Genomic DNA, 25814 nt, shown 5'->3' on the forward strand with positions numbered 1-25814 from the left:
CTGTGGTCTTCAAGGTGGGAGAAGCAGGCAGGGCACACACACAGTCAGGCACTTCTAGAGGGACGGTGTAACTACAGCTCAATGAACAGGTGGTGGAGTGGCAGTAGATGATGTTGGAGAGATAGGCCTTTAACAAGATGAAGGACACTCCAATGTGCAGTGAGGGGAGAAGGGGAGAAGGTGATTAAATCCAGGTAAACTTGTAAATATAATGATGGGAGGATAACAGAGTTCCTTTCTGCAAGTCCTTAGTTTTATAATGAAAAATAGTATTTCTCATCTGTTGGTAGTTACATGAGTGAAGGACAGGAAGTTTGAGAGGGAAACAAAAATGTGTAGTAGGGATCTTGGGTGGGGTGCAGGTTGGATCAGGAAATGTAATAGGCTTGCTATACAGTGTTGTCTGTTTGAGGTTTATTGTCATGAATTTAAAGTAAAGTCAATCTGTATAATTACATGATTTTTCTCCAGTGATTTTTAGTTGGGAAATGCAGAGGGTTAGATTTATCCAAGATTGATGTTCTGCCAGTTGAATCCAATGGAGGAAGAGAGTATTAAAGCTATTTGTGGGGGGGTGGGGGTGGAAAGCTATTTGTGAAGGAATGATAATAATGATGGGTCATGTAATCAGGAGGAGGATGTTGGGAAATAAGAGGGCCTGATAGATAATTAAAAGGTGATGTGTCAGTAGATTGTAGGTTAGAAAATTAATGGACTACTTGAACAAATGAGGTAAAAGTATATTCAGTGAATGGCTATTCTAATTTGAGATTTTAGAGTTGGTTCAGGTCTCTGGTGTGCCCACTGTAAGAAGTAGTTGAGACTAGGCGGTGGCGCAGTGGATAGAGCGTTGGACTGGGATGCAGAGGACCCAGGTTCAAGACCCCAAGGTCGCCAGCTTGAGCGTGGGCTCATCTGGTTTGAGTAAAGCTCACCAGCTTGCACCCAAGGTCTCTGGCTTGAGCAAGGGGTTACTCAGTCTGCTGAAGGCCCGTGGTCAAGGCACATATGAGAAAGCAATCAATGAACAACTAAGGTGTCGCAACGAAAAACTAATGATTGATGCTTCTCATCTCTCTCCATTCCTGTCTGTCCCTGTCTATCCCTCTCTCTGACTCTCTCTCTGTCTCTATGAAAAAAAAAAAAAAAAGGAGTGGTTGAGCTGGAGTGGATGGAGCGGTACTAGGGGTGACATGGTCCAGGTATCGAGGCACTTGGGTATTGGGTGGATTATTCCTGTAGGTGAGATTGCCAAGACTATGGCAGGAGTTGGGATAGGAAAGAAGACTATGAGTCCAGAGCTCAAACCTTCAATGAGTGAGGAGAACAACTGGAAGGTTGAAGATAACAGACAGAGAAGGGAGAGGATGGTTTAGGTCTCAAAGGGACAGGGATTTTTTATAGGAAAAATGGATTTTTATAGGAAAGGAGAAGTAACATTTTGGAAGTCCTGGGGACAAGAATCCCTACTCCACCTGCTGACGTTGAGGATTTGAAGTAAAAAAGAAAAAACCAAAATAGTCTTTTGGACAGCAGAGGAAGCAGCATCCTTAATGCCCAGCAGGTTTCAATTAGATAGAGGTGGAGGGAATTTTTTTTTTAAAGGAAGTGATGATTTATGGAAGTTTGCTGAGTAGGGCTGGAGTTAGAGAGAGGAGTGGAAGGTTCAAGAGAGAGGACGGTAGGTATGTGGGAGGGTTTGGTAGTGTGGTGTGGTGGTTAGGGCAAAAATGGAAGACCAAGAACCTTTGAACTTCAGTGCAGTGACTAAGTGAACAGATGTACTACACAATAGAACTAGCCCGTCATTGTCTCTGAGAAGACAAGTCCTTTGTTCCAGTATTACAGGCCTACATGCTTCTTCAGAGAGTGTGACAGCTTCCCATGCAGTTTTTCCCAGGGGCTCAAGGAGTGAGACAGCAATTTTCAGGGAGGGTGGCTGATGCCAAGGTCTAACGGTGACTTTTCCAAGGTCACACTGAATAAGTAGCAACGCAAACCTCCTGCCACTAAACATCAGGTCTGCTCACCACTCTGATTTGTTCATTTTAATTATAGTGTTCATTTACCTTCCTGCTGGCAGAACTGGGTTCATTAGACCATTAGAAAATGAAAATTAAAGAGAAAATCTCTTAAAACTACAGTGTTCCCACTTTGGGACCTTTCCAGGTGCAGAAGCAGGCCGGTGCAGAAGGACAAGGACTGGCTGTGCTGCCCACTGGCCCACTGGCCCTGGAAACTGCTGTGGCCCAGTAGGGTCTGCATGACTGTGACTGTGTGCTTCACCTTCATGCATATGTTCTGTCCACAGGGTCATGTAGGCACAACGGCCACCAAGAAGATCGATGTCTACCTCCCTCTACACTCGAGCCAGGACAGACTGCTGCCAATGACTGTGGTGACAATGGCCAGCGCCCGGGTGCAGGACCTGATCGGGCTCATCTGTTGGCAGTATACAAGCGAAGGACGGGAGCCGAAGCTCAAGTAATCCTTCCTCTTTTTGGCTGCTCTGGTTTCTGGCTGTCTCCTGCCCACCCAGGCTGCATTCTGGGCCCCGCCAGTCTTTTCAGGCATTGGCCTGGGAACCAGAGGTCCACACTCATCCGGGTCAGGTTGCTCACCAGATCTTGGGCCTGTGTATCTCAGGCTTATCACAAAGAACCTGCTTGTAAATAAACTGATAAGCTTGTAAATCCAGACATGAGGAAATAAATGCATTTTAGCAGTTTCAAACCCTTTCATGACACTTGCTGATAGAAGTGGCATGGGAGTTAGTGGGAGGGAACTAATGTTTATTGAGTACCTAGCATGAGTTGGGCATCATGCTGGGCACTTTGTACCTGATTTCTTGTTGACTTCTCTTAGCTCCCTGTGAGGTAAGCATTATCATCCTCATTCTGTATGGAGAACGTTACCTGCTGCGGCTTACACCAGTGGGAGATGGCAGAGTCAGGATTTGATTCCCGGTCTGTTTGATGCCGAGGTGTTTGCATTATTTCCTTTGGTCTGAATTAGTTTTGTTCATAGCCAGTTCGTGGCTCAATTTTTTTTTCTCAATCATTAGACTCTATTCCTCATTAAACAAATATTTTTAAAAAGTAGTGCTTAAAAGTACTCTCTGTGTTTGTACATCATAACTTGAAAGTGTCTGCTGCATTGGTTCTCCCTCCTTAAATTTCTGCTAGTTTCATGAGCTCTTCCCAGTAGTGTTTGAGAATCTGCAAAATGTAGTGGACGCCTTCATTTTGAAAATGAATTCTCATACAGACTTTCTCTTCTCACGTTTTCAGGGTTAAAATGGTACAGTCTGCTGTCAGTTGTTTTGTTTTGTTTTTTCCTATAGGTACATTATATTTGCACTTAAAATTATTCTTTCAAGTTCTTATTGACATTGCCCTTCACTTTGGCTGAATAAATTGTGGATGTAAAGATAACATGTATTGTTCCTGTGACAATTGATAGCCTTTTTAAACAAGATACCACGTAGGCTCAGAAAAGGGTTGAGTCAGTGGCTCTACTAAAGGTTGAGCTATGGTGGTCCCTTTTCAGCATGAAGTGGAATAAGAAAACAGGAACAGGAGTCACAGTGCTAGTGACTTTGTATGTGCCATCTGAGTTAATCCTGAAAACATTGCTTGTGCAGAGACTGAGGCTAAGAGGGGCAAAGGAGCTTGTCCGCGGGTCCACAGCCAGTAACAGACAGGTGTGCCTGTGACGTGTTTTACAGATGAGGAAACTAAAGCCGTGAGAGGTTAAGTGACTCTTCTATACCATGCAGTAAATGGTAGAACTGGTGTTTAAACCCAGGAACCTCTGACTGCAGAGCCTCAGCTCTTCACTATTGCGTTACACTGCCGACTGTGGAATCTACTATAGGTGATAGGAAGATTTTTTTTTTAACAGAGACAGAGTCAGAGAGAGGGATAGATAGGGACAGACAGATAGGAACGGAGAGATAAGAAGCATCAATCATTAGTTTTTTGTTGCGCGTCACAACACCTTAGTTGTTCATTGATTGCTTTCTCATATGTGCCTTGACTGCGGGCCTTCAGTAGACCAAGTGACCCCTTGCTCGAGCCAGCGACCCTGGGCTCAAGCTGGTGAGCTTTTGCTCAAACCAGATAAGCCCGCACTCAAGCTGGCAACCTCAGGGTCTCGAACCTGGGTCTTCCGCATCCCAGTCCAATGCTCTATCCATTGTGCCACCGTCTGGTCAGGCGGAAGATATTTTTTGAGTCCATACTTATTGCAGGTACTGTGCTAAATCTGGAAATACAGCAGTGAAAAAGGCAGTTCATGCCATCAAGGAGCTTACTGTCTAAGGTCAATTGGCAATAATAATACAGTCCATTAGCAAGTGACGTCAGGTCCTTGAGAAGATCCGCCCCTGTATTTGGTGGTGAGAGTGGAGTCATAAAAAGCAGCCTTGATGAAGTGACATCTAAGTGGAAACCTGAAGGAGGGATAAGAAAGTGTGGTGCACAGAGGTTGAGAGGAGGGTTTTCTAAACAGGGAAAGCATGAACTTTTGGTTATGATAGTCCTTTAAATTCATTCTTTAAATTCTGCATTCTTCTCCAAATGCATGGTAATGCTAAATGTATATGTTATTAACATAGTAAACATCTAGTGGCCTAGAAACAGAACAAAGTACAAAAATAGGCAGAGTGTGCTGGGTCGATCCTTTGAGGGTATTATAGTGACAGTGCTTGAATGAGTTTGACCAGTATGTAAAATACAGATTTTCCTCAGGCTTCAGGACAGCGAGCTGGGCCTGAGGTGGTCAGAGACCCGGCTTTAATTTCTGGGTAAGAGAACAGTCGCATCTATCTACCTATGCTCCATATACATACTGTTATTTCTGAGTATACCATGATGTCAGAGAGAGAGAGAAGGAGGGAGGCAAATGCTGTTTGAGAACATGTGGACCAAAGAAACTTCACCCTGGATGGGGAACAGAGGATGTCTCGCTGCTGGAAGCTAGGAGTGAGGGTGGGACTTTCCTCCTATGAGAAGAAACAACAAAGCCACCTCGATCTGTGACTTGTTCACAGTTGTGTTTCTGGCAGGGGAGTGGTTGTAGAACCGGGACCTGGCCAGGAAGTCACTGGGTTTCTAGCAGCCCTGGTGTTACCAAAGCATAGGAACCCCGAGCAGCCAGAATAAGACCTGGTTCTAGACTGAAGGCCTCTGCTCGAACAACGATGGAAGGGTGTGGCAGTAGCTCTAAAAACACTAGACAGGGAATGATGAGAGAAGGATTGAAAGAGAAAAAGAGATAAAGTGATTTTGTTTAAAATGAACTAGCAAAAGAAATTCCAATGTAAATGAGTATAACTAGTACTAAGACAGACAGACAGTAATCAGAAGAATTCACTCCCAACAAAATGTAATAATAAGGTAATCTGAAAATTAATTTCAAACAAACATGTATAAAATCATCAAAGAGATGAAGGAATACCATCCAAGGTTAACTTTTAGAAAATCATGGAACAGCTGAGCAAATGAGAATGAAGAGGTAGCTTTAGAAAAGAACCAATTAAAAGTACTGGAAATGCCCTGGCCGGTTGGCTCAACGGTAGAGCGTCGGCCTAGCGTGCAGAGGACCCGGGTTCGATTCCCGGCCAGGGCACACAGGAGAAGCGCCCATTTGCTTCTCCACCCCTCTGCCGCGCTTTCCTCTCTGTCTCTCTCTTCCCCTCCCGCAGCCAAGGCTCCATTGGAGCAAAGATGGCCCGGGCGCTGGGGATGGCTCTGTGGCCTCTGCCTCAGGCGCTAGAGTGGCTCTGGTCGCAACATGGCGACGCCCAGGATGGGCAGAGCATCGCCCAATGGTGGGCGTGCCGGGTGGATCCCGGTCGGGCGCATGCGGGAGTCTGTCTGACTGTCTCTCCCTGTTTCCAGCTTCAGAAAAATGAAAAAAAAAAAAAAAAAAGTACTGGAAATATAAATTGCAGTTATTGAAGTTTAAAAGCAACGTATGGAATTAACTGTAGACTGGGCACATTTAAAGAGGGAATGAGTTCAAAGAAAGTACTGAGGAAGTCCACCTACGATGTAGCGCAACGATGAAGAGGTACAGAGAATGGAAACTGAGGGAGTTAAGAGACATGGAGGGAAATTGAAAGCCACCCAGGTATACAGGAGAGAATGGAGGGAATAGCAAGAAACAAAATTTGAAGAGATAATGCCAGAGACTCTCAGAAGAACGCAGGTATGAACGAGCCTTCATATGAAAAGCACATACAAATTAAATGAAAGAAAGCCTTTTAAACAGACGGGGCTGGAGCAATTGGATGTGCATAGCCAGAAATCAACTGCACCCTAAGCCTCATACCCTGCATAAAATAATTCAGAATGAATTGTGACTTGCATGGAAAGTATAAAACCATCAAACTTTTCATAGAAAACAGGAGAAAAATCTTTGGGACTGAGGGCTAGATGAAGAGTTTTTATATAAGTGACACTAAAAAGATCATCCATAATGGGGAAAAAATAAATTGAACATCATCAAAATTTTAAAATTTTGCTCCACAAAATAACTAGTTTTTTCCCAATCCAAAAGCTGTCAGGCAATCTGCTTCCTCCTTTCCCACGGACCAGTCTTCCTCTCCACCTGGCCACGGGGGTGAGGTTGTGGGAGGGACTCGGCCAGTGGCAGTGCATCAAACGGCAGAATTGAAGTCAAACACTTGCCAATAAGGATATTTTGGTAAACTACATAATGAAAGGGAACAGCAAGATAGTTTAATAATTCTGACTGTGTATATACTAGTAAAATAGTCTCAAATATTTTAAGGGAGTTATATAGAGGCATTGACTAATCCATAATCAAAATGGGATATTTTCAGTACATTCCAATCAGAAACTGAAAGGAAGCAGATCAGAAATTAGGAAAAGGGCAAGTCAACCAATTTAGCAATTCTGAACCCCCAGTGGAGACTCTCTTGTATTAGTTTGTAAGCCTCTGAAATTGAGTACATCTTACTAAGATTTACATTCCTGAAGTATACCTAGTGTATTGACATTTTTAAATAGTTGCTCTGTAACTATATTTTGAATGAACAGAATTACATTGAATTTAAATAAACAATTGTCTTTTGAAATCTTTTATAGTTCTTACATGGCAGTGGATTTCTCAGTTCTGTCTGTAGAGTAAATCCCTGGGATCTGTTCCTATCAGACACTGTAGTGCAGGGTTTTGTTTGTTTGTTTGTTTTTTGTATTTTTCCAAAGTGAGAAGCGGGGGGGGGGGGGGGGGGGGGGGAGATCCAGGCAGACTCCTGCATGCACCCAACCGGGATCCACCCGGCATGCCCACCAGGGGGCGATGCTCTGCCCATCTGGGGCATTGCTCCTTTGCATCCAGAACCATTCTGGCTCCTGAGGTGGAGGCCATGGAGCTGTCCTCAGTGCCCAGGCCAACTTTGCTCCAATGGAGCCTTGGCTGCGGGAGGAGAAAAGAGAAATAAAGAAAGGGGAGGAAGAAGAGTGGAAAAGCAGATGGGTGCTTCTCCTGTGTGCCCTGGCTGGGAATCAAACCCGGGACTTCCACATGCCGGACTGACGCTCTACCACTGAGCCAACTGGCCAGGGCCTCAGGGTATTTTCTTTCTAGCTTATTTGTACTTAAGTATTGAAATAGGTCCTTATTTGATCTTTGCAATGGGTTGTTCCTTTAGAAGAGCTCTTCATTCTCAGGGCCGAATTGCTAGATACATGGGAAACCCTTCCTTAATTTCATTCTGGTTGTCAAGAGAACCATTTATTTAAGAATATTGTTATTTTGTCTCTGTTTCTTGAAAACTGTTTATGGTGTAGGCTTTGGTTGCTGGGAAGGAATGGAGAATTTAACTGGACATCTTGACATCCTTTGTTAACTCTCAAGCAAAATTGGAATGTGGTGTTTAAGCTGATTTCCTGCTTATTTTGATGCAAGGATTTTAGGGGAAACAAATCTATTTGGAAGAAACTAACTGAAGTCATTTCAATCTCTAGATAGTTGAATTTTTTAATTTAGACTTTGTTACACAGATTCATGTTTATTGAATTTTGATCAGAAAATGTGGGCTATAAAATTTCTGTTTAGAGATTTATTTTGTTTATATTTTGCTTCTTACTATACAATGAATTTTTATAAATATTTTATAGATTCTGGAAAAATTATTCTGTATAGGTTACATAATTCAATATATACTTATTAAACCAATATCTTTAATTACTATTATGTTCTTATATATTTTTGACAATTTTGTCTATGGATAATTAAGAGAAGTGGATTGAAGTTTCCATTTTCTTGTGTGGTTCTGGAAGTTTCTCCTGAGATTTCAACAGTTTCCACTTTATATATTTCACTGCACAAAAAGATTCATGCATTTCATATCTTTATTGTAAACTGTACTCTTTTCAATATAAAACAGCCCTGTTTTATTTTTGGTATTGTGTTCTGCCTTTCTCTTTGCTGCGTTTCAATATAGTTAGCTTAGTCCCCCCCTGTTGTTCTTTGCACTAGTCTAGGCTAATGTAGCTTTGTTCAGCCTAAGTCTGCATCTTTTTTTTTTTTTTTGTATTTTTCTGAAGCTAGAAATGGGGAGAGACAGTCAGACAGACTCCCGCATGCGCCCGACCAGGATCCATCCGGTACGCCCACCAGGGGCTACGCTTTGCCCCTCCGGGGCGTCGCTCTGCCGTGACCAGAGCCACTCTAGCGCCTGGGGCAGAGGCCAAGGAGCCATCCCCAGCGCCCGGGCCATCTTTGCTCCAATGGAGCCTTTGCTGCTGGAGGGGAAGAGAGAGACAGAGAGGAAGGAGGGGGGGTGGAGAAGCAAATGGGCACTTCTCCTATGTGCCCTGGCCGGGAATCGAACCCAGGTCCCCCGCACGCCAGACCGATGCTCTACCGCTGAGCCAACCGGCCAGGGCCCTAAGTCTGCATCTTTTAATAGGGAAACTTGTTTTATTACCGTTTCTTTCTTTTCTTTTCCTTTTTAGCGAGAGGCACAGAGAGAGGAGTAGGAAGGGAGAAATGAGAAGCATCAATTCGTTGTTGCTGCACCTTAGTTGTTCATAGATTGTTTCTCATATGTCTTGACTGGGAGGCTACAGCAGAGCTAGGGACCTCTTGCTCAAGCCAGCAACCTTAGGCTTCAAGCCAGTGACATTTAGGTTCAAGCCAACGACCTTTGGGCTCAAGCCAGCGACCATGGGGTCATGTCTTTGATCCCACGCTTAAGCCAGCAACCCTGTGCCAGCAACCTCGGGGTTTTGAACCCAGGTCCTCTGCATCCCAGTCTGACTCTACCCACTGCGCCACCACCTGGTTAGGCTTATTATCATTTCCTATAACCAATGATATATTGGTTTTCTGTCCATCAAGTTGTTTTAAGGTTTGTTTTTTATGTTTTCTTTTTTCAATTTATTTGTAATTCTGAGGCTGGTTGCCTATAAGATTCTAAAAACACTTTTAATAGACTTTATTTTTGAAAGTAGTTTTAGGTTTACAGAAAAAAATGCACAGAAAGTGTAGAGTTCTCACATAGCTCCTTCCTGCCTCTCATTTTTCCTTTTTATTAACATTTTGCATTAGCATATGTTTGTTACAGTCAATGAACCAATATTCATAGATGATTATTAACTAAAGCCAGTCATTTACATTAGAGTACACTCTTTTGTATTGTCAGTTCTAAAGACTGTATCATCTAGAATGGCTTCACCGCCCCAGTAATGCACTGTGCTCCATCTCTTTGTCCCACCCCCTACCTGGCAACCACTCATCCTTTTACCATCCCCGTAGTTTTGCATTTTCTAGAGCAGGGGTCCCCAAACTACTGCCTGCGGGCCACATGTAGCCCCCTGAGGCCATTTATCCGGCCCTCGCAGCACTTCTGAAAGGGGCATCTCTTTCATTGGTGGTCAGTGAGAGGAGCATAGTTCCCATTGAAATACTGGTCAGTTTGTTGATTTAAATTTACTTGTTCTTTATTTTAAATATTGTATCTGTTCCTGTTTTGTTTTTTACTTTAAAATAAGATATGTGCAGTGTGCATGGGGATTTGTTCATAGTTTTTTTTACAGTCCAGCCCTCCAACGGTCTGAGGGACAGTGAACTGGCCCCCTGTGTAAAAAGTTTGGGGACCCCTGTTCTAGAGTGTCAGCTAGTAAGAATCATACTATTTCTAGCCTTTACAGACTGGCTTCTTTCACTTAGCAATATGCAGTTAAGGTTCCTTTATGTCTTTTCATGACTTCATAGCTCATCTCTTTATATTGCTGAATAATACTCCATTATATGGATGTACCACAGTTTATTTTTCCATTCACCTATTGCAGGACAGGTTGATTGCTTATAATTTGTGGGAATTATAAGTAAAGCTACTGTAAACTTTCATGTGCAGGTATTTATGTGGACATAAGTTTTTCATTCATTTTTGCCAATACCTAGGAGTATAATTGCTGGATTGTATGGTAAGCATATGTTCAGCATTTTTTAAAAAAGATTTTATTTATTGATTTTACAAAAGTAGGGTGGTGGGAGTGAGAAGTATCAGCACATAGTTGCTTGCTTTTATATGTACCTTGACTGGACAAGCCCAGAGTTTCAAACCAGCGACCTCAGCATTCCAAGTCAATGCTCTGTCCACTGTGCCACCTCAAGCCAGGCTACCTATGTTCAGCTTTTTAAGAAGCTGCCAAACTGTCTTCTAGAATAATTACACCATTTGGTATTTCCATCAATAATGCACATGAGCTCTTGCTCTATATCCTCACCAGCATTTGGTTTTAGAAATGTTTTGGATTTAGCTATTCTAATAGGAATACAGTGGTATCCCATTGTTGTTGTTTTTTTTTTTTGTTTTTTTTTCATTTTTCTGAAGCTGGAAACAGGGAGAGACAGTCAGACAGACTCCCGCATGCGCCCGACCGGGATCCACCCGGCACGCCCACCAGGGGCGACGCTCTGCCCACCAGGGGGCGATGCTCTGCCCATCCTGGGCGTCGCCATGTTGCGACCAGAGCCACTCTAGCGCCTGGGGCAGAGGCCACAGAGCCATCCCCAGCGCCCGGGCCATCTTTGCTCCAATGGAGCCTTGGCTGCGGGAGGGGAAGAGAGAGACAGAGAGGGAAAGCGCGGCGGAGGGGTGGAGAAGCAAATGGGCACTTCTCCTGTGTGCCCTGGCCGGGAATCGAACCCGGGTCCTCCGCACGCTAGGCCGACGCTCTACCGCTGAGCCAACCGGCCAGGGCCCCCATTGTTGTTTTAATTTGCAATTCCCTAATGAGATGATATTGAGCATCTTTCCATGTGCTTGACATCTCGTGTTTATTTGCTGTGTATAGCATATTTCCATTCAGGCTAGCCACATTTCAAGTGTCCATAGCCATCTGTTGGAAAGCGCAGCTCTAGAGCATACAAAGACATGGTGCAACCATGCAGTGGAGTTCACTGTGGGCCTGCTTCATTCTAATGTAGCCTCAGCTATCTAGAGCCTTGGGAAACTTGGTAAGTTTTGTAGTTTTTCATAGAAACTCTCTAACGTGTTAACATTTTCTTCTTCCTTCTTAATCAAAGTATAACTGAGTGGTTAAGTGTGCGGGATGCAACCATAGTCTGGGTTTGAATTCTGGCAGTAACATCTGCTCTCTGGGTGATTTGGGCTGAATTACTTCAGCCCCATGTACTCTAGTTTTCTTATGTAAGAGGAGAATATAAACTTCCTAATAGGCTAGTTATGAAAATAAAATAAGAAAATACACAGCGCATGCTTGGTAAATGTTCATTTCTGTTGGCTGTTAAATACTATATCCACATCCAGCTACTACTACATCCAAGACTAATACTAGTTCAGCAACAGTAGCATAATTTAGCCCTTTCCTGATGACACAAGTAATTGTGCTTTGCCCTGAAAGTACATAGGAATGTTTGACCTCATGTTACATGTTTTCTGACAACTTTGCAAATTGAATTCTTTCTACCTCCCTTTCAATGTATTATTTTATTTCGTATAATAGCTTTATAAGTCATAGATAGTAACATGAGAAACTGAGGCTCAGGAAGTTAAGTAATTGGTCAAGAGCAAATATTTAGCAAGTGGCAGAATCAGGATTTAAACCCAGGTCTGACTGACTCCCCATTTCCCTTCCTCTTAACTGCCATGCTACACAAAGAAACGAGGCCCTTCTCATGGTGATAGCACCAGGCATTATAGCCATCTGAGAATTCTTCCCTTTTCCCCCCTTTTCATTTATCTTTTTACTTTTAAAATCACAAGTTCAGCAAGCATTTGTATGTTGTCTCCACCATCCCAGACACTATGCAAGGCACTGCGGTACAAACAGTCATCGAGTCAAATTTATGGTTTCTGATTTAGATGAACAGATAGTACAGACACCAAATTACAAAGTTTCATTTTCATTGTCATTGAGTCTTCCTATCATGGTGGACATTTAGAATGCTGTGGGGATCCAGAGAAGGAGTTTTCTGATTTGCCTGAAGATGGAAAACTGGATTGAGTGGTGGTAGGAGGGACATCAGGAGAGGCTTCCCTCTAGAATGGAGACTTGAGCTAAATCCCAAAAGATAAACCATATAGACAAGGAAGAGGAGGTGTCTGGCCTGAGAGGCCTGCCTGAGCAGTGATGGGAGCTGGCATTAAGACCCGATCAGGGCACTGCAAGCAGTTGATGCGACTCGAATGGGAGGAGATGTTGGAAAGCAGGGCCGAGTATAACGGAAGGCTTTGTGGAAGCCAGGTTCTTTTCATGGCTTTGTTTTTATCCTTAGGAAAGGAAAGGTTTTAAGCATAGGGGTGACAGTATCATAGTTGTGTTTCTGAAAGATCCTTCAGGTTGTGGGATTGAGGGTGAATGGTTAGAGCAGGGGTCTCAAACTCGCGGCCCGCCGAACAATTTTGTGCGGCCGCTCCGGCGGGCCGCGAGTTTGAGACCCCTGGGTTAGAGGGTGAATTTATAATAGACTTCATGAGTTTCTGAAATTTAGAGTTCTGCCAATTGAATGTTGAATTTGAACAGTCTCTCTAGTTCAGGGCAATACAAAAGAGGAATTTTCAGAAATGTTAGAAATTAGGCCCTGGCTGGTTGGCTCAGTGGTAGAGCATTGACCTGACATTTGGAAGTCCTGGGTTCAGTTCCCGGTCAGAGCACACAGGAGAGGAGACCATCTGCTTCTTCACTCCTTCTCTCTCTCTCTCTCTCTCTCTCTCTTCCCTCCTGCAGCCATGACTTGATTTTTTATTTTATTTTATTTTATTTTTTTTTTGTATTTTTCTGAAGCTGGAAACGGGGAGAGACAGTCAGACTCCTGCATGCGCCCGACCGGGATCCACCCAGCACGCCCACCAGGGGGGCGCTCTGCCCACCAGGGGGCGATGCTCTGCCCCTCCGGGGTGTTGCTCTATTGCGACCAGAGCCACTCTAGCGCCTGGGGCAGAGGCCAAGGAGCCATCCCCAGCGCCCGGGCCATCTTTGCTCCAATGGAGCCTTGGCTGCGGGAGGGGAAGAGAGAGACAGAGAGGAAGGAGAGGGGGTGGGGGTGGAGAAGCAGATGGGCGCTTCTCCTGTGTGCCCTGGCCGGGAATTGAACCCGGGACTTATGCACGCCAGGCCGACGCTCTACTGCTGAGCCAACCGGCCAGGGCCAACTTGATTGATTTGAGGGCATCAGTACCAGGCACTAAAGATGGCCCCATGGAACCTCTGCCTCAGGTGCTAAAAGTAGCTCATTTGCAAGCATCTCCAGATGGGCAGAGCATTGGCCTCAGACAGGGGTTGCCAGGTGGATCCTGGTTGGGGCGCATATGGGAGTCTGTCTCTCTCCCCTACTCTCACTATAAAAAAAAAAGAAGAAAAGAAAAGAAATAGCAGAGATTATGGAATTGGAAAACAAAGATGTTAGAACAACTATTATAAATATGCTTTATATGTTCAAGATGATAGAGGGAAGCATGAACATGAAGAAGAAAGAAGTAAAAGATATTTTTAATCCAAATGGAACTTCTAGAGATGAAAAATACAGTATCTGAAATGAAAACTATACTAGATGAGATGAATAGCAGATTAAACACTGCAATAGAAAAAATAAATGAACTTGAAGATATAGCAATGGAAGCTATCCAAAAAGGAGCTCAGAACAATATGAAGGTCTTGTTTCCACTTAAAAATTAGTGGATATTTTCTCCCAGAATTTTTTTTCACCAGAAAATTTAGACTCAACTATTCCTGTGTGAGGTTGCTATGGCTTGACAAATGTTATGATATTATTTGTCAGTTTTCACTTTCATTGATGGGGGTTTTGTATTAGATAAAAGGAAAGCTTCAGTCTTAAGAAGCTTTTCTCTGACTTCAGAGACATGAACTTCTGAGCTGCAGTCCTCAGGAGTTGGCTTTCTCTTGCTAATTCCTGACACACTCATAATATTGATTCTGTCATTAGAATAAACAGCAAAGGCCAAGTATTGAGAGTTCTGGACATTTCAGAATCATACAGTCATTTATTTTTCATGAAAAAAAACAATAAGCATTCATCTGTCTGGACATCATACTTACATGTGTTTTGCATTTTTGGAAATAAGAGTGAATTTTTATGGGTTGTAAATTGCACATGTCAGATATTTCATAGAAATCTGGGATGCTTCCTGGAATGCCCCTGAATTTTCATAGATGAGTTAAGTACCATTTCTATGTGGTCTACAGGCTTCTCTGTCTCTTCATAAAAGCCGTACTGATCTCTGAACATAAAGTGAATATTGATCAACAATTCAGTGAAATTAATTTTTCTAATGAAAAACATTATCTTTATTTAATAAAATATGAATAAGTGAAATTCAGTTAGTTATATTTATTTAAGCTTTGGTGATATATCTCTTCATCCCCCCAAATGGTGTGTCTCTCTCTTTCACTCTCTCTCTTTTTAATTTCAGAGAGAGAGAGAGAGAGAGAGGGAAACATTTGTTTTTCCACTTATTTATGCATTCATTGGTTGATTCTTGTATGTACCCTGACTGGGGATCAAACCCACAACCTTGGCATATCAGGACAACACCCTAACCAACTGAGCTAACTGACCAGGGTACTCGTTGTTCAAACTTCCAATTCTTTCACAAGCTTCATGGTCCACGAGGAGACTGCTCCTTGTATGCCCACCCAACTCTAAAATTAAGCCTCTTCCTGTGGACCTAGTTGTCCAGTACTTGCTCCTTAGTCTCTTGATTACTACACCCTCTCTCACAGTGACTCACAAATAGGAATTATAGGTTTCATTGTCTCAAGCTATCTGCCGTGCTTCTGTGAGTTAATTCTGCTTCTGTATAATCAGAAGCTTAAGAGTAGTGGAAGAAATCTTGGCAAAATGAGAATTCTTCACTCCAGGCTTTGTACAGTGCATTGAGTCATTTAATCCTTACAAGACCTATGTAGGTATGGATATTTTCTCTAGTTACAGAGCTTGGTAGAGAAAATGACCACATTTAGGAATGAGGATGTGGGTGAGGCAGGCAGTGCTCAGTGTCTGTAGGAGAGGCGACCCTCTCTGTGCAGTGCGGTGAGAGGTTTCCCACCCTTCTTTGTGCAATACTATCCCATATTTCTAAATTGTCTGCAATAAGCATGTATTACCTTTATCAAAAAATAAATATTTTATAAAGAGAAATGAAAGTTACACTACTAATCATGGAATATCTGAGAAGAACTTTAGAAAGAAAAAATGCTCATTGCTTAAATGAAAATATAACCTTTGTAAACTTTTTGATACCTTTCCTATTAATCTATTTATATATATATATACATATATATATATAATTAAACGGTTTTACATAGTTGTAACAATTTTAGTGTTTTTTTCTCCATAACAAAGTGAGATGCCAGTATGTATATCTTGATGAACTGTAAAAATGCCTCTTTCATTCTTACTCTTACTGGGCCTTCTTCTCCCCTTGTCTTGAATTTCAATCTCTGACACATGTGCATTGCCTAGAAAGCACCATTTGGTTAACAGATATCAATGTGACAAGCCAGAAAAATAAAAAGGAAAGCTTATTACTTCTTTTCTTGTTAAAACACACATCATTAATAATACCCTTTATGTTTTTTTATGGGTAGCGTGATTCAGTCTACACATTTATATATTCATTCATTCAGCAAATACTTGTTTAGGATCCTCTAAATGCCAGTCACTTACTCTCCAGTGAGGATGCAGAAACAGTAGAAGAACCCTGCTCTTTAGATGCATAAATAAGAAAAGGAGCAACATGGTAGAGGTATATGCACAAATATTAATCACATTCTTTAAGACAACAGAGGAGAATCACTTTTCCAAATAATTTCCTAGTGAAATCTAGGAAAGCTTTTTAAAGATAAGGAAAAGGAGCTCAGAGAAATTTGGTTACACAGCTGGTTAATGGTTGAGTTAGCATTAAAACCAGATCTGACTGCAACACATCCCTTCATTCCACTGAACTATGTCATAGGATGCACCCTTGTTTCCACTGTTTCGTTAAGTTCCAAATGTCTATTTTGGAGAATTCCTGAGTCAGGGACCACAGCTGTCCCTTTCTTCTCTCCTCACTTCCAAATGCCATCATTTTCTGATTGGATCAAAGGGTAATGGAACAGAAGCAAGGAGACCTGAGTTCTCTAGAACCAGCTTTGCCCCTATTTAACTGGGTGCCTGGGGTCATATCAGTCCTCTTTTCTAGGCATCTATTTGTCATCTGTAAAGCTTCTAATTTTTTGTAAGTAATGTGTCGTGGTTTCCTCCTTCTTTTCTCTTTTTTTTTATTAAAAAAATTTTTTTTTAAGTGAGAGAAGGGGAGATAGTGAGACAGACTCCCTTGTGCACCCCAAACAGGATCCACCTGGCAACCCCATCTGGGGCCTATGCTTGAATCAATTGAGCTATTTTTAGCACTTGAGGCTGACATGCTGAGACCAGCTGAGCTGTACTCAGTGCCAGGGGCCAATGCTGGAACTTATCAAGCCACTGGCCGCAGGAGGGGAAGAGGGAGAGAAGGAGGAGATAAGCAGATGGTCACCTCTTTTGTGTGCCCTGACCAGGAATCAAACCTGGGACATCTATATGCCAGGCTGATGCTCTATCCACTGTGCAAACTGGCCAGGGCCCCTCCTTCTTCTCAAAGTATGTAGCATTTTCATAGAAACGCACTATGGCTTTGGCAGAGAGATAGGTGGGGGGTGAGAGTCCTTGACTACCTGGGTTTGACTCTCAGCTCTGTGACTTACATGCTCTTTAATCTTGAGCAAGCCACTTAGCCTCATTGAGCCTCAGTTTTCTAATTTGTAAAATAGACGTAATATGACCAAGCTGACAGGAAGATTCAGTGAGGTTATGTGTCTAAACCACTTTCTACAGTGTCTGGCACACAACACTCAGTAAACATTGCTATGATACTAATGGTTATTGTACTGGTACTAATTTGGAGTCCTGAAGCAATTTTTGAAGTCAGAATGCCACAGTAGCTTCTTTTATTAATCATTCCTTTATAATAAAGGCACAAAGGAACCAATATGTCCATGCACAGAATATGGAAGTTTAGTAATTTTCTTCTTAGGCATTCCATTAAGAGGTTTTAGGGACTGGAGCAGTGTTGGCTGTTAAACTTTACTGATGACCCAGAAAAGACTTCATTAGTTTTGTATAATATAGAGTGAATCACTCATTCTTTTCCTTGTTCTGTTCCCGGTGCTCGGGACAGGCAACAGCACAGGAGATGTACTTTGCAAATGTTTTTTGAAAGAATAAATGACTTCACATTCTGTATTTAAGAACTGGGGAAGATAACAGCACTAAGGCAGTGAGTCTTTTGGCCCTCAGATCTTAGCCTGTGACATTTGTTGAGTTTGTTTTGAAGAGATTTGGAGGCATCCCGTGACAATCAAAGCAGAATTCTTCTGATACCAATGTTTGGCTTTCTGCTTTGATCAAATAGGCTTATTATTTGCCCTTGAAAACTCTGCGGTGAATCACAGGCATTCCCCAGGATGATTTACATGGCAATAAATAATCCATCCTGTCCACTGCTTGCTTCCTCGGTGTGGGCCCTGTTCCTAACACCCCGGAGCCTCAGTGGCCCCAAGGCTGGATCTATCTATATAGATCATTTACCCCCAGTTACAGCACACAGGACACGTCACTCGGCCCTGGCCAAGTGTGTTAATGGATAAAGCATCAACTTGGCATGCCAGAGGTTATGGGTTCCACCCCCAGTCTGGGCACATTTGAGAAGCAATCAGTGATTACACAACTAAATGGAACTACTAAGTGAAACGAGTTGACTTCTCTCTCTTTCTCTCTCTCCCTCCCTTCCCTCCTTCCTCCCCCCTTCTTCTCTTTCTCAAATCAGTGGGGGAAGAAATATGTTGCTCAATATCATTGTTGCTTTCTTGCTCTAATATTCATCCACAGTTTATCTTTTAAGAATTGACGTAACTATCAAAGTTATTTTCCATCTGACTTTATTATAGTTACCATATCATTTTTTTTTTTTTACCTCTGTTCTGTGCCCAGCACTACATATTATCTCATCTAAGCATCACAACCACCTGAGTTCGGTGATTATACCCTTTTGTAGAAGTGGAAACTGAAACTCAAGGACGTGAAGCTTATTCTCTGAAACCACATAGCCCATGAGTAATGGAGCTTAGGGTTGAACTCAAGGCTTTCTGGACACAGAACTCTTAGGTACCACTACACCATGATATTTTCTTCATCTAAGTGTCTTCTGCTTCTACAAGTGTTTTGTGTTTAAGTTAGTAACCTCTTGCAAAGATCTGTTAAGTTTTCCATAGCATTCAGAGATGAATTTTGAATTTCTTAACAGCATTGCAGATACATGAAATTTATAGTGACAAACATAGCCAGATTACTTTCTTGTTATCCAATCCATTTAGCAGATTTACAGTTCCCATTAATTTTAATCTGTCCTTATTACCTGTTTTATATAATAAATATCTCTTAATCATGACAGACTGAGTATAGATCACCTGAAGTAGGCTCTCTCTCAATAAGCAGAATTGCAGCAAAAGATCTGTGAATTAATTGGGAAAATTGCAAATCAGGTAGTCAGTGAAATAATTCATTGTCACATCCAATCAATAAACTTTGTAAATCAACTCATTTAATTCAAAAAATGATCTATATAGATCAAACAACCAATTAAACAATTAGCATACACTTTGCAAATAATTAATTTAAGCATCAATCATATAATTAAAACCCCAAATTTAAGCTGCAGAATTTAGAATTCCAGCACTTTGTGAACTGTGAGTTTTATGCTTCTGAATACTAGATTGGCAGTTTCAACATTCAGCTTTGGAGCAGGGTATCTAACGTATTTTAAGTTGATTTCAGTTTTAAATTGTCTTTATGTTGATATAGTCCCCCCCCCCTTTTCCAGCAAATTGACTTCTTACTTCCCCAAAAGATAAGGAGCTGTGTGTTGATTCCAAACTAGGTGAGGTTAGAATCTGGGATTACTGACTAGACATTCTAGGGAAATGAGAAAAGTCCATAAGTAGCTGATCAGGAATAATCAGGTCATTTGCTTTAGTTTGTTAAGTATCCTTGGTGTTTGAGATCAGATCCTGCCAAGTGAGGCTGATTTTCTCCAGAGAAAGGAAAAATGTATTGATTGTCTTTGTTACCTTGCGTACTTCTCCTGAGCTAGAGCAGATACTGTCCTAATCCTGACCATAAATCAAAGTCCACTGATTCTCCCCTAATTTTTTCTCCTTTATAGTTTTGTATATCTCTTTTATGACATAGCTAATATAGTGCTTACTTTTCCCCTCTGCTGTATTTAGTAAGCTTCCTTTAAGGGATGATACTAAATTTCATCTTTGATCTAAGGGGTTTTCTGTCTTATCTCTAACAGGTGCTCAGTAAATATTTGTCGGAGGAATAGAGTAGTATAAAGGCTCTTGTTTCACATCGTTTCCCCTTCTCTTTTCACTGCCATGTGTTTTCTCCTTATCAATAAAGTCGGGTGTGGGGATCTAACTGTACTGCAGGCATTGGGGTAAAGAACAGCAGTGTCCCAAGTTTGCTTGCCTCTGGCAGCTGTGTTCCTTTCTTACCTTAATGTTCACTCATCTTTTTGGTTTTTCTTTCAGTGACAATGTCAGTGCCTACTGCCTGCATATTGCTGAGGATGACGGGGAGGTTGACACAGATTTCCCCCCCTTGGATTCCAATGAGCCCATTCATAAGTTTGGCTTCAGTACTTTGGCCCTGGTTGAAAAGTATTCATCTCCTGGTCTGACATCCAAAGAGTCACTCTTTGTTCGAATGTGAGTATTGACTCTGTTGCTTATCTTAGTATCTCAGCTCTGCATTCTGGGTAATTTTGGATTTGAGTTTGGTTTTGTTCATCAGATGAATATTTGGTATCTGGAGAGTCCACATGTTAATGATTACTTCCAGAGAGGTGTTGGGGACAACATTCTCATGGTATTTCATGCCTCTGCACCTGCGTTAAATATAGACTGCTTTGTAGTAGCAAACTGAACAAGGCTTTGGACATACTGGGTCACTTTGGAGTATGTGAAGCAAATATTCTCTTCAGGGAATCTAAACTAAATGGAAATGTGCATCACAGCCATTTTGCTCTTGTGACAATATACTTTTTGTCTCTGACTTTGTTCAGCTCCTATTTAATTTTTTCTCTCCATTGCCTTCCTTTAGCTAGAGCAGAGGTTTTTAACCCTGCTCTGCCTTAGGCGGTCTGCTAAAACACATAAAACCCTTCCAGATACGTGTTTGGAAATGCAGAAAATGAAATTCACAGGACAACAAAGAAATCTGTTATATTTAAAGTTGTAAATCATTAAACAAATCCGTGATTGGGTAATATGTACGACTTTATTAATACAGTGAATAATAAGACCCAGTGGCAGGTCCAATGTAAGTCCTGAAATTTGGTTTCAAAGGCGTGATTGAGTGTAAGTGCCGTTGGAGACAGCACCAACTGCAATGTGCCGTCATCACGTCTGTGATCTCTGTTCATGACGAGTCACCAGTACTGCTAATACTACTGTGATTTGTTGACTGAAATTCAAGGGAGTGCTAATTATCAGATTAGTGAAAATAAAAATATGATTCTTATCCATTCAAGTCTACAGAGTGTCTGAGTGTTACCCACGGGTCCCCGTTGTTAGGGGAAACCTGCAGTGTTCTCTCACAGTGCAAGGTTCTCTAACCAAGGTGGCGACAGTCCTCCAGCCATCTCCGGGGACAGTAGTGATCCCTTTGGCACCCCCTGCTGTCAGGAACCAGCAAATTCACTATCCAGAAGATTGCTTTGAGGACTTTCCCACCTGTCTTTTTAAATTTATTGCCTTTGTTTCAGATTTTTACCAAAAATAGGATTATGCTACCTATGGTATATGAGTATTTTGGGTCTTTCTACCCTTGAGCAAAACATGAATACATGAGTGGCTGGGGGTGAGTCTTCAAGCTTTTATAATTGCTATTTGATTTCTACCATGAAGTCATGTCTGGTGTGTATAATAGCAAATGTGTTTCTTCTTTTTACTTTTCAGAGATACTAACACAACTTTAAAGAATATTTAAAGTAGTTTAAAAGCTATCTAATGATTCCTCCATCTTAAAATAGCTACTTTCATTTTTGTACAATTATACAGTTTCAATTCTGGCATATATATACAGTGTATGTTATTTTTACTTAACATTATATTATAAATATTTCAATATCTGTTCTTAATTCCTATACCCTACATTTATTATGGGCCAAGGATCTGGACGGAAACAACCCCTTTGCTCATGGAGCTTATACTCTAGTGGGGAGACAGTTGTCAAACACATCATTCAAATGTGATGAGCACTCCAACAGAAAAATGTACAGTAGTACAAGGGAGGGTTGTCGTAGAATGTTTAGATTGTTTTCTTGTTTTGCTTTTAATAAGAGATTCTATGGTAGTCTTTGTCTATCTTCATTTTATTTGTTGATTAACTTCTTTAGGATAATTTTCTGTTAGTAGGATTATTGGTCAGAGGATAAACATCTTCAAACTCTCTTTGTATCGACATGTAGTCTTCTGAAAGGTGTACCAATTTACTGTGCTACCAATTGAATTCACAGAGCCCTCTTTTCAGACTGAGCATCACAAGGTGTTATTAGAAGATTTTTCTTTTTACTTTAAAAAAATGTATATAGTGCTATTTCAGTATTTTCCACTTGCATTTGTATTACCTATTGATAAGTGATTACATAAAAGAATTGTTCTCGTTAGAGCATAATTTTTGCACATAAATGTTAGCAAATGACCATAGCAGTCTTTTAAACTGAAAGTCCTTTTTAAAACAATAGCTTTTATATCAGTGATTTTCAATAGAGTGGGATTGGAATGGAATGGCTATACCTTCCTGGGAGAAGTGTCCCAGAGATGTCATTTGGGCTTTACTAAGTCTATTAGTGACTTTAAATCACTGCTGGAACACACAACCCCCAAATCTCACTAACTTAATCCCACAGGTTGGCAATCTTTTCTATATAAAGGACCAGGTAAATTTTAGGTGCCTTACAGTCTCTGTAACTCAGCTTTGCCATAATAACATGAAAGTAGCCATAAACAATACATAAATAAATGGCCATGGGCCATATTTGTCCATCCTGGCTTAGTCTAGTAAATGTGTTTCTTGTTGATACCTGTCTGTTGAGAGGTAGGTGGCACTCCTGGGTATTTCTTCCCTAAGTGGTGACTCAGGGTTCCTCCAGCTGTGTAGAGATGAGAAACATGGAAGGCTGAGGGTAGACTACATCTCTCTCTGTGGCTATCACTGGTATATGTCACTGTGCCTACAGTTTGACTCCTGAACAATGCAGGGATTAGGGGTGCTGACCCCTCCCCTGTGCAATGAAAAATCTGCATATAATTTTGGCCCTCCCAAAACTTAATTGCTGATAGCCTACTGTTGATCAAAAGCCTTACCAATAACGTAAACTGGCCATTGACACATCTTTTGTATGGTATGTGTAATATACACTGTATTCTTACAATAAAGCAAGCTAGAGAAAAGAAAACATAAGAGAAAATACATTTATAGTACTGTATATACTTTTTGAAGGAAAAAACCCTGCATATAAACTGACCCTGCTGTTCAAAACTGTGCTATTCAAGGGTTAACTCTATATCAGCATTTATACATTTTGGTTTTCAGTGAAAATTTTATGTGTGTGTATGTGAGTGTATATATATGATTTTTATTGAGCTAAAAGCAAAATTTTAAAATTCTGAATGTTAAGAGAGCCTGTGAATTCCTCTATTAACTCTGGAGCACCTCAGGTAGGAAATGCTACTACAAGGAAATTAGCTCAGACCCTGGTGTGTAGGAAGTATTACATAGGTGCATTTTTTTGTTTCTTCTGTCAGAGATTTATCAGTTTAAATAATTCACATTAAGGTGTATTAGAATTTGACCTTTTTCTTTTTTTGAGAGACAAGAAGGGAGAGAGATGAGAAGCATCAACTTATAGTTGTGTCACTTTAGTTGTTCATTGATTGTGTCTCATACATGCCTTGACTGCAGGGCTCCAGCGAAGCCAGTGACCCCTTGCTCAAGCCAGTGACCTTGGGCTTCAAGCCAGCGACCGTGGGGTCATGTCAATAATTCCATACTCAAGCCAACAACCCCGCACTCAAGCTGGTGAGCTTGCACTCAAGCTGGATGAGCCCATGTTCAAGCCCATGACCTCGGGGTTTTAACCTGAGACCTCAGCATCCGAGGTTGACACTCTATCCACTGTACCACTACCTGGTCAGACTAACTTTTCTTTATTATTACATAGTTAATTCATGTCTATTATAGGAGAATTTAGACATAGAGCTGTTTCTTCATATAAAATTTAAAACTTCTCTTTGATCATGTAAAGACTTTTTATATTATATAATTATTTACATTTAAAGAGAGGTGCTAGTTAATTTAAATAAATTCCTAATTGGAAAAATGTTCTGTGGAGGAATGTGGAGCTGGATGCCTTTTGATGGTCTTTCTGAGTCAGGGCTAGATGGACCTTCCCCTCCTGAGCCCTTGGACCCAGGAGACCCCTGAAAATAGAGCTGTTTGGGAAAGGAGAATGGATTACTCTAACTACATGCAAATTGGGAGTCCACTAATGAAACCTGCCTCCTTTACCAGATCAATAAGTGGATTCTAAGATATCCTTTGTTCTTGATTGATTTTGGACAAAGCAAATGTGTATATAAACAGGAGTCCTTGAATTGCTGCTTGCTAGCTACTCTGAACTTTAAGGGAAGAAAAGTCAAAACCAATAAAATGGACAGAATACCCCTAAATCAGAAAGTCAGTAGGAGCAATTCAACTGCCCTCCTATATATGTTTTACTTAAAATGTTTAATATATCAGGTGGACATGGGAAAGGAACTGTTCCAACCAAGACTGCAGAGCAGATAGAATCCAGTTAGGATTTTGCTGTTTGGGAAAGGGGCCGCTGGGCATACAGACAGTGGACAGTCTTGTACCAGAAGATGGGCTGCCTTGGGCAGTGTGGCCCAGAGGACTCCAGAGACTGCCTTGGCTTCTCTTGCTCTGTAGAAGGTGAAAGTGTAAGCGCTTCTTAAAGAAGCATGCCCTCGATTCATTGCTCTTTCCTGTATGAAGGCTTTTCAAAAGGGTTGGTAGTTTTACTATGCCTTCATGACTAGATCTCCACAGTATACCCCAAGTGACCAGACCTTTATGAAAGGATATCATTAGTTTGAAGCCTCTCCTACTCTTGTGTTATATTGCCTTGTGGTCTGGAGAGGACGAAGAAGAAGAGGAGGAGGAGGAGGAGGAGGAGGGGGAGGGGAAGGGGAAGGGAAAAGGGAAGAGAAAGGGGAGGAGGGAGAGGAAAAGGAGGAGGGGGAAGGGAGGGGGAGGAAAAAGAAAACGAGCATTTTTGCACACTAATACAGTTTAGTGTCCCTAGTAGCTATTATTTCATTTATTTCTTATAAGCAACTCATTTTTTTAACACACAAACAGAGGGTCCCTAATTTATGATTGTTCTGCTTAAGGATTTTTGACTTTGTATTTTTCTGAAGTTGGAAACGGGGAGGCAGTCAGACAGACTCCCACATGTGCCCAACCAGGATCCACCTGGCATGCCCACCAGGGGGCGATGCTCTGCCCATCTGAGGCATGTTCTGTTGCAACCAGGGCCATTCTAGAGCCTGAGGCAGAGGCCATGGAGCCATCCTCAGCGCCCGGGCCAACTTTGCTCCAATGGAGCCTTGGCTGTGGGAGGGGAAGAGAGAGACAGAGAGGAAGGAGAGGGGGAGGGGTGGAGAAGCAGATGGGCGTTTCTCCTGTGTGCCTTGGATGGGAATCGAACCCGGGACTCCTGCACACCAGGCCAACGCTCTATCACTGAGCCAACCGGCCAGGGCGACTTTTTTTTAATTTTTAATTTTTTTACAGGGACAGAGAGAGAGTCAGATAGAGGGATAGATAGGGACAGACAGACAGGAAGGGAGAGAGATAAGAAGCATCAATTATCAGTTTTTCATTGTGACACCGTAGTTGTTCATTGATTACTTTCTCATATGTGCCATGACTGTGGGCCTTCAGCAGACTGAGTAAGCCCCTGCTCGAGCCAGTGACCTTGGGTCCATGCTAGTGAGCTTTTTACTCAAGCCAGATGAGCCCGCGCTCAAGCTGGCAACCCCTGGGTCTCGAACCTGGGTCCTCTGCATCCCAGTCCGACGCCCTATCCACTGCGCTACCACCTGGTCAGGCTAGGGCGATTTTTGACTTTTTGATGG

The 25814-nt window shown here is 41.9% G+C and overlaps 1 protein-coding gene across 5 annotated transcripts in view; it reads left to right on the forward strand.

The window, feature by feature from the left end:
- The window catches only part of MAPKAP1 (MAPK associated protein 1), a 245561-nt gene that overhangs the window by 114774 nt on the left and 104973 nt on the right, over positions 1 to 25814 (forward strand). For all 5 annotated transcript variants that reach the window (XM_066367171.1, XM_066367172.1, XM_066367173.1 and 2 more), the window contains 2 exons: positions 2312 to 2484; positions 20142 to 20318. In XM_066367171.1, the coding sequence (XP_066223268.1) occupies positions 2312 to 2484; positions 20142 to 20318 (350 nt within the window). The remainder of the gene's footprint in view (positions 1 to 2311; positions 2485 to 20141; positions 20319 to 25814) is intronic.

The sequence above is a fragment of the Saccopteryx leptura genome, chromosome 2, assembly GCF_036850995.1.
Source record: "Saccopteryx leptura isolate mSacLep1 chromosome 2, mSacLep1_pri_phased_curated, whole genome shotgun sequence".
NCBI lineage: Eukaryota > Metazoa > Chordata > Mammalia > Chiroptera > Emballonuridae > Saccopteryx > Saccopteryx leptura.